This window comes from Aquila chrysaetos, chromosome 3 (assembly GCF_900496995.4).
Source record: "Aquila chrysaetos chrysaetos chromosome 3, bAquChr1.4, whole genome shotgun sequence".
Lineage (NCBI taxonomy): Eukaryota > Metazoa > Chordata > Aves > Accipitriformes > Accipitridae > Aquila > Aquila chrysaetos.
In genome coordinates, this window is record NC_044006.1 from 78,695,553 (window position 1) to 78,715,131 (window position 19,579).

Consider the following 19,579-nt stretch of genomic DNA (forward strand, 5'->3'; position numbering starts at 1 on the left):
AGCGGGTCCGCCGCAAAGGCCGGGGTCCGGCTGCCCGCAGCGGGAGAGGGTGCAGGCCCGGGCCCTCCTGATGGAGGAGTGGCGGGCGTGGAGAAAGGGGGATGCCCCGGCGCGGAGTGCGGGCTGACCCCAGGCCGGAGGGAAACCCCTCCGGTGCTGTCGGTTATTGCCACCTCTTCTAAAGCAAAGACCTGCCTGGAGAACGGGGGACCGGGGGACAGCAGACCCCGAGTTTCTCCCCTTGCTTCAACCTCGCTCATCTTTCCTCCTCCCCCTGTAAAATAACCCCTGGCATTTCTCAAACAATTTTAATTAAAAAAAAAACAAAACAAAACAAAGAAACTTCCAGCCAACAAAAAAGCATAAAAAAAAAACTTAAGCAGAAACATGCATGTCAAAAAGGCTGTTTAATAAAAATCTGTCACGACTGTCTGACAGTGAAGGAGCCCTGAACCACAATGGGCTCTTGCCTGACTCAGCCAGTGCTGCTGCTTCTGTATTTTTTTTCCACAAGGCTCAACACCATCGACAACAAGGTGACAGATGATACATCCAGGCTCTTTTATTACTAAAAAGGAATGAATTGTGTCCTTGCAGTGACACAACATGTCAGACTCTCAACAGCACTCTCCCCCTTAAGAGACACTGAATATGAGCAAAAATACCATTTCTGAAGGAGAATGTTCAACGAGCATCTAAATGTTCTGTTTTCATAGGATTCAGAAAATGGAACAAAACCAGAAGACCTGTAACAATGTGGTAAAGTAAGTGCAACACAACTTTAAGGCTATGCAAAATTAAAACCATACTCCAGGCTCCCTGGTCATTCTACAACTCCAGGTGAGGACCCCAGCCTTCAGGAATCCTCTCTCAGGGTTCAGCAGCATGAAGCCCCAAGAGCTCCGTGATTTAACTGTGGGAACAAGGTGCCTCTCAGGCTCTGCTCCCCTTTGTCTAGTTGCCACTTCCTGAAGAGGCTGCTTTCAAGCAGCCACAGGGTCAACACTTCCTTTCTCAAAGCATTTCACACGAGTGGGTGTTTCCTGACACTGTTTCACTGCTTTGGTGGACAATTAGTAACTTTAACTCACTTGTTTTCAGCCCAGTCCCTGGACTCTGGACTCCCAGCTGCCTAGGGATAACATTTCAGATTATTCTCCAGCCTGAAGCATTACAAATTGTTCCATGTGTCAATGTGATTTTTCTCCTGCGTGGATTCGTGGCTAGCAGTAACTCTGAATGCTGCAGACTTCCTACACAGTTCCAACACGTCCCAAACAGCTACAGGCTCCAGTAAAAGCTGTGAAACAGCTCTGCAGACTGTTCCAACGCGGTCTGTGGAAAATAATCTCCCAACCTTCTCCCTGTGCCTGGGAGGGGCCTCAGGATGGCTGTTCAACAGCCTCCTCCTCCTCCTGCAATGGTCCAGCACAGAGCTGGGGGATCCTGCCACGGCCCTGCCTCCTGCCCAGCAAGGGTGACAGCCAAGGGGGCTGCAAAACCGCTGGATGGATGGGATTTTCTATATAGAGTGCATTACAGACCCCCTGATCTCTGTGCAAGGCCAACCGGCCAACGTCAAATGTGTTTCTTGCACGTGACTTTCCTGATGTTTCATGAAACTCCTCCTGAGCACAAATCTTTTCCTGCAGAGGGGGCACTGGAAGAGCCCCTCTCCCGAGTGCCGGCGCTGGTGGTTTAGAAGATAATCCTTTCTCCTGTAGCTTTTGTCACACTCAGAGCACTTGTACGGCCTCTCTCCTGTGTGAGTCATCTGGTGTCTAACAAGCCACGAATGGCAAACGAAGCTTTTCCCACAGTCGCTGCAAATGTAGGACTTGCCCCTGCCCTGGCTCTGCTGCTGGCTTGCCAGGCTGCCCCTGGGCACAAAGTGCCGCCTGCACCTGGTGCAGTCCTCCAATTTGTCCTGTGGGTGATCCCAGCAGGGGCTGGCTAACGGGTTTTCTGCAGGGAAGTTCTCCTCGCTTTCTGCAGACGGCTGCTCCTCTCTGCTGAGGCCATTGTGGTCATGAAGCCTGGTTCCGCCTGCAGGGTTTTGTCCATGCTCAGTGCGGGCCACCAGCTGTGGCCCCACAGGCAGCCCCTCGCAGGAGGCAGGAGCAGCCCCCTGGCCGATGTCTTTCTCACGCGGAGCACACGGCTGCGAGTGCAGCAGATGGAACACCCTTTCGTTGAGACTCTTCTCACACGTGGGGCCTGGAAACGTCTCCCCTTCTCGGGCTCCCTGGGGAGTCTGAAGATGTTCCTGCTGGGTGGAATTTCTCTCACATTTGTTGTACGCGCACGGTCTCTTTCCAACACTGTTTTCCTGAGTGCTAAAGAAATCTAAGTGCTCACCAAACCCTCGGTCATACCGAGCACCACTCCCAAGGCCATTCCCGGTGGTGTTTGTTTCCATGATTTCTGAATTCCACTGACTGTCCCATGTCACTCCGGGGTTAGGATCCTTGGAAAACTTCTCTGCAGGTCTTCCTGGTACCTCTGAGTCACACACAGTGCTTTCAAAGCAATCTGCCGGAGGGTCCCTCTTTGTGTTTTCATCGTGCACTGAAACAGATAGATTTCAGAGTCTTTCAATTAAGGAAGCCTCTTAAGAGTGTCCCTCCAAGTCTACAGCCATGTCACGCTAACGGACAGACAAAGTAAATAAGATGGGAGGTTTTAATACTGAGAGGGAGAGCAAGTACCAGCATTCCACTGAAACAAAATCTCCGGGAAAAGAGAAGAGCTTTTTGCAAATTTTTTTTTTTTAAATCTACATGAAAATTCATTAATGCAATGTTTCATCTTCACCCTCTCATTCAGATGTCTGAAGTGTGAGATCTAAGTTCCCTGACAGACCGGACACCATCACACCTCAGTGCTCTCAGCTTCTCTCCAGACACTCCACCGAGCATCTAGAGAAGCAAAGGTCCAAGCCAAGACACCGAAGCCAGCTCAGCAAGTCAGTGTGGGTGCACCCTTTCTTGTACGTGAACCGTTGTCTCTGCAGCTGGGCTTCTGGGGGGAGACACTCTCTGGCCATGTCTTTGTTCAGAGAGCTCGGAGCAGTGCTGAGTGAAGGAAGCTCTTGCACCTTATACAAGTGATTCCCCAGGCAGGCACACAGCTCCAACTCGATGCAGAGGCATGCCCAGACTGAGAATTGTTGGTCAGACTGCCTCTCCCCTAGACACCTCTCTTGCTTTCTTCAGAAAACATTTACGACTCCTGATAATCCAAGGCAAAAAGGTACCCAGCGCCTGAGCTACTTAGGCACAGTTCTAGATTTGCCATTGGACAAAACTGTTATGCTGACCTGCAAATTCCCTCCTTCTGTAATTACCATTTCCTGCAACAAATATCCAGTGTTTCATTTTCCAGATTATTTCCACCAATGCTCTTCAGCCCTGCTTTCTAATGCTCTGTGATTTTTCTGTCTCCTAAGACCTGTGACCCTTCCAACATCTGCGAGTTGCTACAGAAAGACTCCACTGAGCATCACAAAGGACCATGGGTCTCTCAGCAGCGTCAACCAGCTGAGTCCAAAGTTATCTGCACTGCAAAAACATCCTGAGCTCTTATTTCTCTGGCTGTGTACTGGGACATCAGCACAAAAACATGTTACCACAGGCCAAGGTGAAGCATGAATGTAAAAGGCACCGGCTGCTCTACAGTAATTGTCTAAGCACGTCCTCTCACCCCAGTAACTCCAGGTTACGTGTAAGCACAGACTGGAGGGTCTGGAACAGACTGCGTCGGCTGGGAAACCCACCCTGTGAGCTCTCTCAGAGCAGTTGGAACAGGTCTCCCTCGGGAAGCAGTTAGGTGGAGCTGATCCAGCCTTACACCAGGGCAATATCTGGAACGACCTTTTTCAGTGGGGCAAAATCATTCACGTCAGCAATTCCCATGCGGTTACCGGCATACTGAGAGTTTATCCCTTGAGTTACTCTATAGTGACTTCATCACGTGCTGTCAATGTCTAAATAACTTACATGAAGTGAAGGAATTCCAGGCTACCAACTGATTCCTACACAAAATATTCCTCTACACTCCCTCCTCAGTTATCCATTTGAGAGCTATACTAAGTGGTCCCGGGTTGCGGCCCAGGAGGTTGTATTTAATTAATATCCGCATCCAAATTTGCACACCCATTCCTTGAGGTTAAGCCTTGATCCAAAGATGAATCTCCCTCTATTAACTCCACCTCAAGCATGATCCGTACTCCAAGTGCGCTCCTCCAAATGAATGTTAACATGTACATCTCCAAACAGCATGTCCTAAAATTGTTTTGCATTAAAGCTGCCTTCTCTTTTACTGCAGGGTAACTCTTCTGCTTGGGAATGCAAAGTCAGGGCTCCACGTTCATTGGTACCGGGTTTAGACACCATCAAGCCAGTTGGAAGTACAAACCTGATCCGTAAGGCTTGAGCACATCACTGTGCTTGCCTAGACAGAAACCCAAGACAGCACCTATGACAGTTTTAGGCCAGCTGAAGGAGGAAGGAGCCTCTTCAGCTGACAGAACCTGAAATTTTTCTGAACAAATATTAACGAGCAGACTGAGGTTTGTTCCAGTTCTTTCATGGCGTACTTTATAATGTCGTGACATTTAATATAGTATAAAAAAATACTCTAAATTAGATTTACTGTCCCAGAAATCTCAGCTGAAATCCATTACTGACCTGTACTCGGGTCTGTAGAGATTTCTTCTTTCTCCAAATCTTGTCGTTCAGGGCAGCGTGGCTCCTCCTCTTGTTTAATCCATGATAAAACATCAGTTGCATAAGTCTGAAATCCTGCTCATTGGGGAGAATTTACACAATTGAGAAAGACTGGAGAAAGATGCAAAGCATGGAAGATTCAGGAATTCACAAAGATAAGAACAGTGCTGACAAAGCCTCAGGGAAGACGCAACACAAAGAGCCACTTGAGGGGAAATTCCTGCAGTGGGAGTTTTTGCCAGGGAATCCTCACCTGCGTCAGGGTCTCTTGGGAGGTCCTCACCCTCTGCACCTGGCAGCTCCCTGGCATACGCCTCTTTGCCTTTCTCGGTCTGACTTGAAGCCTCAGGCTCATAAAACGCTTGCTCTGCTAAAGGAGAAAATTCAAGACAGGAGTATCATAACTGCGTAAGCTCAGGATTTCACAAGGGTGAAACCTGCTCTTGTTTTGTTTTATGTTTTCCCCCAAGCCAAGCTCCCATAAGCCCAATTTCTTAATGAAACCTGATGAAACCTTAATGAAACCTGTAGACCTGAAAGGTCTAAAAAACCCAGTTTGCTATATACACTGGAAACCAAGTAAAATTACAGTGGAGCCAACAGACAGAGCTGCTACTCTTTGTAAAGAGTAAGGACAGCCAAGCTCCAAAGCAGAATAGTTTATTGATTAACGCAAAGAGGTACCACCAAGTGAGAAGAAGGTCCCTGGGCTGCACAGCCTCCCCATACAGCAACAGCACTACCAAGGATTCAGTGTGCTCGCTCGTGTATGCAGAAAAAGTACTGAAGAGAAGGGAGGAGGGAAAAGGCAACCTGAAGCCTCTGGACATGCAGGAGGAGAGGCACTGCGGCCCTGCAAGAGGAGGCTGCAGGGGATGCAGAGCTGAGGAGCTGCCACAGCTGCTCCGATTCCCCTGGAGCCAGAACAGTGCACAGTCCTGTCTCCATGCAATCGCAGCCCCATGCAGTGGATGGCACCAACCACAGACCTCATTCTGGCACTGGTTTTTGCCTCCTCCAAGTTAACCTATCTGCCCCAAAAAGTGACTAATGGCCCACTTTGCACTAGATATTTAACCAGCTTAGAGCTATCAACTTGAGGGAAGCAAAGTAAGGAATTTAAGGGAGAATGAAACATTTCCTATTCCACACTGCACTGCTTGGATAAAACCCGGCCAAATACTTTGCAAACTCCAAAATGGCCGTGAGAAGGGAAAGACAAAATACCAGCCCTTACCCGCCAGGACTGCTGGCATGTCTGTTCAAAACTTGTGAGCTTTTTTATAAAAGATTTAGAATACATGAGAAGAGGTGGAAAAAAAAAAAAACCCTTGGAAATTAATCCCTCTATTTCATTTTCCCTCCGAGGTATGCAGTTACTCACCCGGGCAGGGCTCTTCAGGAGCTTCTCCAGCCTCCCCCTCCTGCTGATCTGCAGCGCGCAACTCTTCCTCTTGCTTAATATGGATTATGCTGTCTTCTGTTAATAGGAACCAGTGTTATTTTAATTCCGTACACAAAATTAATTCCAATTCTCATCCCATCCCAGGCACAGCAGCTCTGTTCTAACTCACATTCTAGAGAAAATCTCACTTCAAGTCTAGTTCTCACTGACCAAGGTCTCTTAAACAGACCTAAAATATTTGTCACAAAACCCTCAGCAGATGTTTGAGCCTCAGAAACACACAAAATTTTCATGCGAGTGTAATGTCCATTTTGTTGTGGCACCCATTAGCAAATGAAAACATGTTCTATGCGGCCCCAGGAGAGGAGAGTACCAGTTGAAATCTCGTTCTCGAGTTTTGTTTCTCTTTTGGCTCTGCCAGAGCTATGCCATTCCCTTTTCGGTCACTCTTGGTAAAACACAGACCACTTCTAACTCATCAGAAAAACACTAGTGAGAATTATGACTGAAACTTACCAAAAAAAGAAAAGTCTATGAAATAGATAAGGAAAAGCAGATGGGCTAATGCTCTACACATTACCTTTATACCTCCATGACACAATCAATGAATTGGAGGAACACTTCAGACAGGTGTAAAACCAACTACATTGTGCACGTTTGTGCACATGGAACAGAAAGTCCTCTTGACAGCCAGCCTTCAGACTGGAAAACCGAACATCATCCCACTTTGCCTGGCAATGCAGACATGGCCTAACTGCAAGGGGACTGCAGGTGTGACACATGCAACTGCAGACAGCTCAGCAACCAGGAGAGAAGAAGTGGTTTGATGTAGCGTTCTGGTAAGACTAGTAGGGATGAGATGCCCAACAGCCACGCTTGGAAGACCATGCTCAACACAGCAAGCGCCTTGGAGAGAGGCTGATGTCCCATAAAGAGCCCAGCTGGCAGGTTTTTGGCACTCCGTGTCCCAACAGCCCAGTTGTCCTGAAGCCACTCACCGGTGCCGGTCTCCGCAGGATCACCTCTCCTGTCCCCATCCTCACAGCTCCGAGCACACGGCTGGTTCCCACCTTCCGACCGGGCCTGGGCATCACGTCTGGGAGCGTCAGGCTCTGCGGTAGGCAGGAGGTGAGGCGCAGCCGGGCGTCCCACCGGCACCGGACCGGCGGGAGGGCGGCGGGGACCCATCACCTGCCCACCTCCCGCTCCGACCCCTCGCCACACGCCCGCCTCGAGGTCGCGGGCAGCGCCAGGCCCTTACCGAGGGAAAGCAGCATGTGGTAGTTGCTCCTCATGACGGCGCGGTGCAGGGCCCGCTGCCAGCCGCGCAGCGCCCGCCACTCCCGCTCGCTGAACTGCACCCACACGTCCTCCAGCCTCACCGGCACCCGCGCTGCCCGAGGCCGCGCTGCCTCCCGGCCGCCGCCGGCCGCCCCGCGCCTCGCCGACACCCGAGGAGCCCCGCCGCCGCCGCCCGCGCCGCTGCCGCCGCCGCCGCCGCTGCCGCTGCCGCTCTCCAACCGCCGCTCCAGCGCCTGGAGGCGGCCGCGCAGAGCCAGCGCGGCCCGCAGCTGCCGCTCCGCCCGCGCCAGGCGGGCCTCCAGGCGGAGCAGCCGCGCCGCCACAGCCCCCGCTCGCCCCAGCCGGGGACCGGCCATGGCCGCTGCCGCCGGCCCGCCGCCGACACCGGCCCCCGCCGCCGCCGCCGCCGCGCTCCGCGGCCGGCCCCACAGCGCCCCCTGCCGCCGCCCCGCGCCGCGCACTGCGGCGCCCCCTGGCGGGAGGGCGCGGCGCGGCCGGGCCGGTGCGGAGGCCGGAACCCCGGAGCCGGAGGCGCCCCGGGTCGGCGGCACCGCGGAGGCGGGAGGGACCGGGGTCCCCTCAGAGCCATGAGGGACGGGGGATCCTCTCAGAGCCAGGAGGGACCAGCATCTCCTCAGAGCTGTGAGGGATCAGGATGTCCTCAGAGCTGAGGGACACAAGGTCCTCTCAGAGCCCTGAGGGAGCAGGATCCTCTCAAAGCCGTGGGGGCTCAGGATCCCCTCAGAGCTGTGGGGCCTCAGGGTCCGCCTCAGAGTCACGAGGGAACAGGGTCTCCTCAGAGCTGTGAGGGCTCAGGATCCCCTCAGAGCTCTGAAGGACCGGAGTCCCCTCAGAGCCATGAGGGGTCGGTTCCGCACAGAGCTGTAAGAACTCAAGACCCTTTCAGAGCCATGAGTGTGCAGGGTCCCCTCAGAGCTGGGAGGGACACAGGGTCTCCTTAGAGCTGTGGGGGCTTGAGGTCCCTTCCAGAGTCGTGAGGGTCCAGTGTCTCCTCAGAGCTATGGGGCTCAGGATCCCCTCAGAGCTGTGAAGGATGTGGTATCCTCTCACAGCCATGAGGGATCGGTTCACCACAGAGCTGTCAGGGTGCAGGATCCTCTCAGAGCCATGAGGATTTTATGTCCTCTCAGACCCATGAGGGTGCAGGGTTTCCTCAAGCCATGAAGTATGCAGGGTCTTCTCATAGTCATGAGGATTCGGGATCCCCTCAGAGCCATGAGGGTTTGGGCTCCTCTCGGAGCCATGGAGACTTGGGATCCCCTCTGAGCCTAAGGCTCATCCTGGCCCACCATGCTGGGGTGCAGTGCAGGGTCTCTGGTTCATCTCAGCATGGCTCCAGGTGCCACCATGGCCCTGGGATGGGGTGGTGTGGCAGCCGTGCAGTGCAGCTCAGCCCTGGGCTGTGGTTTGCAGGAGGCTGCCTGCGCAGCCCCGCTCCTGCTCCGTCGACTTGCTGAGGGGGAGCTCCCAGGGGAGGTAACCCTCCTAATGGCCCCATCTGTGGTTGCAGCAGCCCCTTGGCTATCCTGGTCTGGACAAGCATCAGGAGGAACTTATCTCAGGTACATTGTACAAACAAACACAAAGCTGAAGTGGTTGGAAGCTTTTATTGGATCTTGTGCAAGGGTACACCCACCACAGGGGAATTCAGCGAATTCAGGTCTTCCAAAAGCATCTGGGATCTCCACTGCAGGCATCCCCACAGAGGCAGCTTCAGTTAGGTTGGGTGACACCCCCAGGGCTTGCCTCTATGACTGACAGCTGCTGTATGACCCACAGTCTGCTTGGAATCACCACCTCACCTTATCCTCCTAACTTGCTAAGTTTGCTAAACTGTCTGGCCATCAGCTATGCAAAACAGGACCTCCCTTACCATAAGAGGTGATCAAAACTGCAAAGTTAAAAGTTCACTTGCTAACATTACCTACGTGGCTGACAAGCACATTCTTGCTACAGGTAGGTCTCAGGATGGTGCGGAGTTATGTCAGCTCTTTGTAGCCTCCTCTGATAGCAGGAATCGGGCATTTGACCTGCAGTACAACGCACTACTCTTACCTGCCTTCTTTAAATCTTGCCTGGGTGTCCCACCCCACAGTGATGAGGACCTGCTTCTGGGCCATGAGAGGTTGGTGGGCTCATACTCCTCCTGGGGACATTCAGCTGAGATACGCTGCGCCTCTCAGCTTGTCACAACTGTTGTGTGCCCCGTGGGACCATGTAAGAGTGGCTGGGGCAGAAGACTTCCCCTCCAGCATTTGGAAAGGATCAGGCCCACCCCAGGAAGGGACAGAAAGAGGCTTAAGAACCTGACAACAGTGCTAGGTGACACCTATTGTGACATGCACATGGTTCTGGTCCTCTTGGTGAGGGACAGACCTGTGGGGAGAGCCAGGCTGCCAGAGGATGATAGGGCTTCTCTGTACTTACACGTGTCCTTCTTGTCTTGAGTTTAATCCTTATGTAAGGAGCTGGACGCCGGAGAGCCAGCATACCTCTCCGAAATGCATCATTCCATGGGATGCAAAGAATTCCCACCTCTATGTGGCGAGACACAGAGAGGCTTTTATAAGCAAAAATCTGAAGTCATAAAGCAATAAAAAACATGGAGTTGCTCTAACAACAGAAAGTACTTGCAAAATGAACAAACAAAAGATTGAGCTGCTTTTAAGCAAAACAGTTTGCATTTGCCAGAACTTGAGAATCCAGTAAGACGTTGCTGTCCCGGGTGCACCTGGGTCAGTTTATTTTTCTCCTGTTTTTCTGTGCATGACTTTGCCTTCTTTTGTGAAGAATATCTCAACTTAGATATCTGGCTTTGCAGTGGAGGCTGCTGTCCTACTCCAGCCTAAGCTATAGCAGCCCAAGTAACAGAAGGTCAGGAAACAGTTCCATGCTGAGAAGCGCTATCCAAGGACGATAAAAGCTCAGTGCTTGTTCATAGAAGATGCAGAGACTCCATGATGCATCTGAGGGTGGGTGTAGGAGACCTTGCGCTCCCCCAAAACTCCCTCCCTCTGCATCATCACATCTTCTCTGGCCTTCCCCTGCTCTTCCTGTAAGCATCACTCTCTTCTTTCTCTTGGCCTTGGAAAAGCACTGCATTTCTATGTCACTTGACATTTCTTCTTGGATTCAGGGTTGAATTTTTGCCATTTAAGCAGCATAAATCTCAAAATAGCTCTGAGATTTATTATAAATATACATATTTGTCTCTGAAATACAGGGGAGCTGGGCTAGAACAGGGAAACTATGACTCACTGCAAAATACTGCTTCATCTGTATTGTCAAAGGCAGCATCAAGAAGTGACGAAACATGGAGCACATCAAGTGCTTCTGATGCTCAAACAGTGGTTAACATATAAAATCTCCCAGTCAAAAATAGGAGAGTGCTGTTGAGATGGCATAACCCTCCCCAGCTCACACACATCTGAAACACCCATCTTTTCACTATCCAAATGCCAATTCTTTTACAGTTGCAGCTACAAAGACACCTCTCAGATGTGAACACGACAGCAGATGTCAGGCAGCTTCTTCATTTTCTTTAACTAAGGTTTAAAATGTCTAATAATAATGATGTGGTAGGAGGTCAGCACTAGAAGATACATGACAATAGTGCAACAGGGAGGAGAGATGGCAACAAGGCAGGACTTTGATGTTTCTTGTTGTTCTTTTGTAAGACACAGAAACAGCCCAGAAAAGGCACCTGCAGTTCGTTGGTTGTAGAATAACCTAGGAGTGCTGCCGAAGTGATTCTAACTAAGATTCAGGACGTTCTGGTCACAGAGGAATCAGTGACAATTGCCCCTCTGCTGCTTTATGCGGCAGCATCTTTATCCCAGAATACATCCTGCTCTTCCTGGACTCAGCTGGGCTAAACTGATAATGACTGCATCGTGGCAGTTGCTGAAAACTTTTTGCTGGCGGCAGGATTGATGTGATCTGCCTGCAGGATGAGAATTGTATAGTGAGCTTATTTACATCCTATTTTTAGATACTCTTACCATTCAGGTCCTGTAGATAGACACACAGAAAACAATTCTCCTGCTCAAGTTCCACCGCAATATTGAAAAAAGAAAAAACAACGAAAACCCACTCTTTTTTCCAATTCAAGGTAGACTTTTCTCTCTCCATCAGTAAGGTACAATACTACAAACTGCCATTTACCAGCAGGTAAAATGATTTAAAAAAAAAAAGACAAAAAAAAAAGTATTGAGAACTTCACAGCTTTAATCCACTCAAGTTTAATGTTATTGTTATTAAAAATCAAGTATCTACTGCTGCAAACTTAACTGTCATTTTACAGATAGAAACAAGTTCCCTGCCTTGAAGGCTCACAGTCTAAGTAATAAAAGTACTCAAAAAAAAAAAAAAAAAAAAAAAAAAAAAAAAGCAGTTTAACCGGAGTCAGTAGGAAACCACTGGAGAACTGATTAATTTACCTGCTTATTGGACAAGACCCAAACTGCCTGTCTGGGTATCAAATGCCCCATAATGCTAACTGCCAAGAGACTCTCCTTCAGCACGTCAAACAGTGGAGAAAAAAACAGTCCGTGTTCACTGCTTTATGGTAGCAAGTGGCCACCAAACACCAAGAAGTGACAAAACAGATTCCTTATTTGTAGAAGAAAAAAAAAAGGTTATGTGCACAGAGGGAGGATCACCACACACAGACCTACTCAGACATGTCAGGAGCCATGAAATCAGACACTAGGACAAGAAAAGGTGGCAGACAGTCGATCACCAGGCAAACACCTGCAGTAGTTGAAGATGCTTTGGCAAGTGTGGCTCTGTGCCAGCTCCCACAGCATGGGTTTAGAGAGGTTCACACAGGCTCACCCCGATCTGCTCAGGGCAAGAATCAAATTAGCTTAAAGAGCCCAGAGCCCTGAGCTGGCCTCGCTGGCTGGGCCAAAGCAGGCACAGGAACACTGCCATCTTATGCTCTGCTGGCAGGGCAGGCAACAATGAAACTGGAAAGAGACCTCACTCCTTGGCTAGAGGAGTTTCCAGACTAAAATATCTGCCACAGCAGCCAGCTGGAGCCAGAGGAACAACTCTGTGTCTGAGGGGACGAGCCAGCCACCTGCACCCTCCCCTTGGCAGACACTTTGGGACCAGGAAGCAACAGACGGGTTTCTAAAGTCCAATCAGTGATGAAGGAAATGAGCAGCAGGTTTAAAACAGGTCAAGCAGCAATGCCATCCCTGAAGTTGCACTATGTATTTGGGCAATTTGCTAAACACATTTCAGATGCTGAGAATTTTTTCGTAATGGTTTGGGATATGATGAAAGCTGATCCCCAAGAACAAAAACTATCTGTACCCCAAGCTACCAGGAGGAGAGGGAGATGGAAGGCAATGATGAAATACAAAGAAAAGAAGTGTTAATGTACAGGCAGTCAGCAGAAAGTTTTCTGAATGCTCACTTCAGCCTGGGAGTACAGGTGTGCCCCACCTCTGGCTTACAAGTGGTTTCCCCACTCAGTTCCACTGGGAGTATCATAGAGGTATGAGAAGGGGTTCGGGTGATGCCACCTCCTTTGGGTGTGCTCAGAGGTGACAGACAATGGAGCAAATTCCCCTCAGTTACTGCAGTGCAAACCCAGAGTCTCCAGTGGAGTGTGTCCCAGTGCACATCAGAAGAACTCCAAGCAGAACTTGGCCCTATCATCGTCATTTACAGCAAACTAAATCCGATTTCAAGCTCTAGAGAAGGAACTGAACCTACCTATTCCAGCTAGCTTCCTGAGCAGAAGCAGCAATGAAAATGTCATTTGGCCTGTGCCAAGGCATGGGGAGAGCTGGGAACTGACTGGCTGCCCCTCCTTGGCAAAGGGGACATCCATGCAAGCTGTCAGCGAGGCCTCACCCTGTGCACGTATTCCGTTGCCAGCAGTCTTTTGTGAACGTGCAACTCAAACTTGCCCGTGAAATTGAGAACAGCAGAATTTTGTCAAAGGGAGCAGCCAGGGAAACTCCAGGTGAAGAAAAGCTTCAAAAAACTCAACCTTGCTGGAACCAGTTCAAACAACTGACTCAAACTCGGAGAGGCCCAAAACACTTTTATTCTGGAGAGATTTTGGGGCATACTATGAGGTACTGTGGCATACCATCACCACCACGACTAAAAGGGCACTGGTGCCAAGGTGAATCCTAATTCTACTTTGCTTAGATCTTTGGGGTAAATTGTCAGAGACCCTTTAACACTGAGCAGCAGAGACTCTCTTTTCTCCTCTCCTAACACCGCCAGGGGCTGTAGGGCTGCGTGAGCCTGCGCAGCCTAGAAGCTGTGTAGCGGTGCCTTCCTTGCACTCTGCGTGACCACGCAGCTCTTCTCACGCAGGTGGATCTTCTCATGCTGGAGGAGGTGCTGCTTCTGGGTGAAGCGCTTTAGGCACTCGTTACATTGGTATGGCCTCTCCCCCGTGTGGATCCTCTGATGCCGGATCAGATTGGAGGGGTGGCTGAAGGTCTTCCCACAGTATGAGCACCAAAGGACCCCTCTGCTCCCGCTCAAGTGTGTACGCCGGTGGATGATGAGGATTTTCTTTTGGGAGAAACACTCCTGACACTTGTTGCACTTGTAAGGCCTCCCCCGCGGGTGGCTGCTCTGAGCTGGTTTGCAGCTGCCGTTGTCGTTGATGCTTTTTGTGTACCTGGGATTGTCGTGCACTTTGTCTGTGGCTGGGATGCTGGCATGGGCTTTTGCATTTTGGTTCTGCTTGCATCTCTCTGTGACCACGTGGGTCCCATCTTCCACGTGGGTCCCGTCTTCCACGTGGGTGCCGTCTTCCACGTGGATCTGCTGGTGCTGCTCAGGGAGGAAGCCCTCCTCATCTCCAGCGTGCTCATTGCTGCACTGTGTGCTGTGGCAATCCTGGCGAGTTGTCAGCATCTTCTTCAGACAGAAGCCCTTCCCACATGCAGTACATGAGTGAGGTCTCTTGTTGGGACAGTTTTGCCCATAGGAGGTGACAGCGCTGCTTTCACCAAGACCCTCTTCCGCCGGAGTGGATGGCACCAGACTGCTCATGCTCTGGTTTCCCTGCTGCACAGGAGAGCTGTACTGACTACCAAAGGGCAGCACCTTGCTGGGACCCTGGAAAAGCAGCTCCTTCGACTCGCTGGATAAAGTTGCAGGGGACGCTGAGCTTTGGGGGCGTTCTTCAGAGTCCAGCTGCTCTATTTTGAAGGTTATCACCTCATCTGCTGGAACTGACAAGAACAACAAAGGGGACATTCACCGGTGTGAGACACAAGATACTTCTGAAATCTCACCCGCCTCCTTCCCCCACCACCCGTGAATCAAACAGGCCTGTTTTACACAAGGAGTGTGAAAGGCAGCTGTGCTCATAGAACAACAGCCAGCTGAAAGACAGAAAGAGAGAATACAAGGGAAAAGCACAGGAATGCTTCCCTTCCAGCTGGCTGAGCAGCGAGTGTGAGAAGGCGTGAGGGCAGGGGCAGAGGGAAGTGCTGCCTTCCAAGATAGCAGAGTTCAGCGGTTTCCAAAATCACCTCCAGCTGTCTTCTTCTCCTAAGCACTAAGATCTCATGGACGCCCTCACGGACCTCCACCCCACACCAATGACTTGGTATTTCTCACTCTTCTGAGAGCACCAGCTCATTCCCCGAGAACCACCTTCCCTCCACTCCCAGGACGTGGTGACCCACCTGTATAGCCCTTTCAAGAAAAGGGCACACACAAACACTGGCTGGTTTTGACTCGAGATATGCCTGCTACTGCTTAGGAAACATATGTAATGAGGAAGCCTCCTCTGTAGTCCTCACTGAGGCAGTAAGAGTACATTTTCTTTGAGGGTTCATTGCTCTTCATCTCTGAGCTAGGTGCCTGGGGTTTTCTATTCACGCTAAACCTGTCTCAAACTTTTTCTTGACTCTCATTCCTACCTGAACATTTAATTTTCGTTGACCTGGGTATGAATATGACCCATTGGTAGAAAATCCACCAAAGGTCAAGGATGGAAACTGCCAACAGACAACCATTTTGAAAGTTGCTGACAGAGTGAGGGCAAAATCTAAGCAGGGATCAGCCTCCTGTCCGAAGAGTGTCACTCCCTGGTTCACTAGTGCTGTGCAGTGACTGACAGCAGAGAGGTCACAACATGACACAAAGGGCATGAGAAAAAGCATCTAAGATTTAGTCACAGCAGGGCAAATCCCATCAAAAAACTGAGCAAGCCGCACTGACACCTCTGATGTGGCCCAAGGAGAAAAAACAGAGACCCAGACTGAGGGTGAGGAAGTGACTGGTGAGGTGGGAGCAGTCAAATAATCAAGTAAATATTACATTATTATTGGGAATAACAGAGCCATCCCAGCTCACCGGTGACCTCCTTGGCCCCCAGGTAGCCATCAGGGCACTGCTCAGGAGCACAGCTCCCTCTTCTGAGGATGCAGCCACCAAGCAGAAGAAATTCCAGCAGAAGAGCAGCAGATGTACTCTGGAGTACATGAGACAGGACCCACAAAGGGAGCGGAGTGTTCTGGGCCAGGGGCTGAGAAGCCCAGGGGCTAGAGGGAAGAGCTGAGCTCTGCATCAGCCACGGCCTTGCTGAACGCTGGGGATGGCCTTCCTGCGGCAAGATGGGAGCCGGAGGTGACATTCCATCTGGGAATTTGCCCAAACCCCTTCTAAGCCCGCTTTGCTTTCAGCCCTTGCTGTGCCCTGTGGCAGTAGGTTCTACAGGTTGCACAGGTACGATGACAGAGTTTGCCCTGCTTGGTTTAAAGCAAATGCCTGCTCATTTCACCGGGTGCTCCCTGGATCTTGGGCAGCGAGAAAGAGCAAAGGTTTGTTCCTTCAGCTCCTGCTGCGAACAGCTCACCCAGGCACAGACCCGTGTTGTCTTCCCCTCTCCACCATGCCTTCCTCAGGCTGAGGAGCCCTACTGCATTCAGTCTCTCCCGATACGGAAGCTTCCCACCTCGCTGTTATGCTCCAGACCACATCCCTGACTGCCACATTCCTTTCAAGACTGAGTGAGCAGAACTTCACTCAGTTCCCCAGATACTTTGACATAACACCGTCTTTGAAGAAGACCTCGAGAACTGTTCTTGACTTCATTCCTAATGATTCCGTGTACTCTGTTTGATTTATTTCAGGGATGCCCGTCGCCTCACATGCACTGTTTTGTCTACCCAGTACTTTAATCTTCCTACTAGTAAAACTGTCCATATGCTTTCTGCCCACTTCCCTAACGTCAGCGTGGCTCTTGCTCTTTCCCCACTGCCCCGCCTGCCTCTCCGCAGTCCCCATGTCTCAGCACACTCTGTCCCACAGCAGGAATGTCATGGACTCCCCACGTCTCCAGCTGCACAGTGCATTCTGGGATTGCTCGGAACTCACCCACACTGAGCTCGGTAAACTCTGCACCCTCCGTGGCTCCCTCCTCCTCCACGCATGGCTCTTCCTCTTGCTTCACAACGCCTGCAAAGCTGGGGTCCGGAATGCTGTAGTCTGCTAAGGTAAAGAGGAAACTTCTTTACTGGATATCACAGCACTGATTGGCTCTTCCCTCACTGTGCCCAGAAGGTTTGCTCCCAGCTACCCTGCTTTCACATAGAACCTCTCTCCAGCGTCTCCCATTCCTACTTCTGGGAGCTTTACTCTGCCCTGCAAGAGAAGTGGTTCCTCCTTTACACCCTGTTTCAGGAGAGTGTCCTCCCTGTCCCTGTGTCCAAGCACACCCTTTCAGAACAGTGCTCACCAGGTCCAGGTTCAGCCAGCATTGTGCTTCCCTCCAGGACTTCCTGCGCTCCTTCTCTGCTGTCCTGGCTGCTCGCATCAAGTCTAAACAGCAGAGGCTCTGCTAATGAGAAAGATCAAACCCATTACAATTTTTTCTAACGCTGTTACTCCCCCTGAACCCGCTCCTCCTGAGATGTGAGAAGTTCCCTTCATAGCAAGTCAGGACTATCACCTTGTGACATTCTCCGTCTGGTGACAACAACATGCAAATATTACGCCTGAGAATAAAGCTGTAATTTGTCTCTTGCCTGCACTTGATTCTGTTGGAATCTCTCTTGAAGCTGCCTTGTCCCCATTGCAGGGCGCTTCTCCTCTCTGAAGCTGGGACAGGAAGTCAGGTTTGGAGATCACATAATCTGTTGAGGAACAGAGAGATATTAAGGCTTCCGTGCTGCATCAAAATGCCTGCTGTGTCCACAAAACCAGCTCCATCGGCCACAACACACCGCTTGGCAGCACCGGGAGCCCTCTGCACGGCCCACCAGGAGATGGCGGCTTCTGCCTCTGGCAGCCAACCCTACCCCAGCGGGGAAAAAACCCGCGGGCCGAGGGAAGGGGCCTGCGGGCTGTGCTGGCACCGGGCACCGCAGGGAGCAGGCAGTGACACGGAGGTGACTGCAGCCAGCGCCCACACCCAGTGAGCACTGGGAGACAGCAAGACTGGATGTGACGTGTGCTGCGCTCTGCGCTGCCCTCAGCAACAGGCACCGACTTCTCCGTGATTCTACAAATCTGCTTCCCAGGTGTGGGAAAACATCCCCAAAATGGAGCTAGTCCAGAAGCGCCAATAACTGATTGAAACAGTGATACCTACCCAGAGAGATCAGAGATTCGTTCTTCCCTCTGAGCACGTTTTTGTACAGCTCCCTCTGCCATTCCTCCAGGTTCTCCCACTCCTGAGCAGAAAAGTAAGCGGCGCTGCTTTCGAACGCTACCGGGGCCTACAATCACAAAAGTGACACACGCTTGGCACCGGGTCTGGAACCTGGAGCCATGAAACATCCTCAGGAAACATCCTTGTTTCTATTTATTACTGCTGCCGCACATCAAGTACTGAAAGGAGGAAAAAAAAAAAATTCCTGCCTGGGGGCATCCTTGTGACACAAAGGGAGTAAGGACTCGGCTCTGCATGAGCTCTGCTAATTCCCGGAGAACAAAGTGTGAACTCCACAGTACTCTTACCTCCCCCTGCGCAGAGCCCAATCCCATCATGCAGGCAGTTTGCGGACCTCGGTGTGGGGAAGAACCTACCGTTTCTCGTAAAAATGCAACAACCTGTCCTTTCGCAGCGAGATAGGACTGAACCTAAACATATATATACATAAGCCACCGCTCCCTGCTTGATGCTTAGGCGACAGAAGCGATGGAAAGTAAGCCGTTCACCCAACGCTTCAGGCCTCACGGGAGATGGCTGCCAGGCGTAACGTAGCTCGCCCGAGCGGCCGCGCCGCGCCCCCCCCCCCCCGCTGCGTGCCCCCTGACCCCAGCCCTTAACGAGCCTTTTGTTACCTTGGGGACCTCGTCCCCGGGGGGCAGCTGCAGGATCCAGAAATTCTTGTTCTTCAGCAGATTCTCCATGTTCTCCAGCCGCTTTTGCAGCTGCCCGTACTCCTGGATGAGGGTGCCCAGCACGGCCAGTTTGCTCTCCAGCTGGTTCCCGAAATCCACCACCGTTTTCTCGCAGTCGAAGTACTTCTTCTCGGTGGTCGCCGTCCGGCGCTCCAGGTTGAGCAGCCGCTCGGCGTGGGCGTCCACGCTCCGCTCCACCGCCTGCACGGCCGCCACCACCGTCCACAGCGAGATGCTGGTGCCGCTCGGCCTCGGGCTTTTGCCCGGTGCCGGCGGGGAAGCCGCGGGGAAGCAGAAGCTCGTGGGATACGGGGACTCCATTCCCGCTCCTCCGCCCGACCGCGCCGGCGGGAAGAGACAAGGCCCGGGGCCAAGCAGCACCGAGCTCGCTACCGCGCGTTCTCCGGGGCTGCTCGCTGCTGGGATGGCGAGAGGAAACCGGGTCAGGAGCGCTCCGTCCCGATCCCGGGACGTCGGGACCGGCCTCACCTTCCCGCCCGGGGCCAGAGCACACCGGTCCCAGTCCTCCCCTCCCGGTCTGCGCCCGCCGAGCCCGGCCCTTCCCCGCCAGGCGCCCTCTCCTCCTCCTCCTCCTCCGCGGCCCCGGACCCCTCACCGCCGCGTAGCCGCCGCCGCCGCCGCTCCGGATCTCCCGCGCAGCGTCCAGAACCTCCCGCTGAGCCGTAGTGGGTGGCGCGGCTTTACCTTCCCGCCAGGGGGCGCCGCTCCCGCCGCCGCCTCCGCCGCCTCCGCCGCCGGCCACAGCGCCCCCGGTCGGCCGGCG

At 52.1% G+C, this 19,579-nt stretch overlaps 1 protein-coding gene across 9 annotated transcripts; it reads right to left on the reverse strand.

The window, feature by feature from the left end:
• Positions 1 to 392: 392 nt before the first annotated feature.
• Positions 393 to 19,485, reverse strand: LOC115338968 (zinc finger protein 777-like). Of its 9 annotated transcripts, XM_030008143.1 has the most exons (10): positions 18,736 to 19,390; positions 18,041 to 18,167; positions 17,475 to 17,582; positions 17,186 to 17,284; positions 16,825 to 16,938; positions 7,131 to 7,244; positions 6,112 to 6,207; positions 4,981 to 5,097; positions 4,689 to 4,802; positions 393 to 2,568 (listed from the first exon to the last, which is right to left on the reverse strand). In XM_030008143.1, exons 1-10 carry the CDS (start codon positions 19,114 to 19,116, stop codon positions 1,523 to 1,525), a joined length of 2,316 nt encoding a protein of 771 aa, XP_029864003.1. In that variant the 5' UTR covers positions 19,117 to 19,390; the 3' UTR covers positions 393 to 1,522. The 9 variants fall into 9 exon arrangements, with proteins under 9 accessions (XP_029864003.1, XP_029863997.1, XP_029863996.1 ...); XM_030008142.2 differs by lacking the exons at positions 393 to 2,568; positions 4,689 to 4,802; positions 4,981 to 5,097; positions 6,112 to 6,207; positions 7,131 to 7,244 and adding exons at positions 11,686 to 14,669; positions 19,423 to 19,485 and having other exon boundaries at positions 17,186 to 17,287; positions 18,736 to 19,215; XM_041122381.1 differs by lacking the exons at positions 393 to 2,568; positions 4,689 to 4,802; positions 4,981 to 5,097; positions 6,112 to 6,207; positions 7,131 to 7,244 and adding exons at positions 11,686 to 14,203; positions 14,258 to 14,669 and having other exon boundaries at positions 17,186 to 17,287; positions 18,736 to 19,386.
• Between the last annotated feature and the right edge of the window lie 94 nt (positions 19,486 to 19,579).

Bases quoted from the DNA above. Each gene is read 5' to 3' on its own strand.
- LOC115338968 (XM_030008143.1), bottom strand. From the start codon at position 19,116: ATGGAGTCCCCGTATCCCACGAGCTTCTGCTTCCCCGCGGCTTCCCCG. The intron at 7,245-16,824 runs GTGAGTTCCGAG...TGCCTACCGCAG, and splicing joins GTTTACCGAGCTCAGTGTGG to AGCCTGACGCTCCCAGACGT. The intron at 4,803-4,980 runs GTGAGGATTCCC...CCCAATGAGCAG, and splicing joins CCCAAGAGACCCTGACGCAG to GATTTCAGACTTATGCAACT.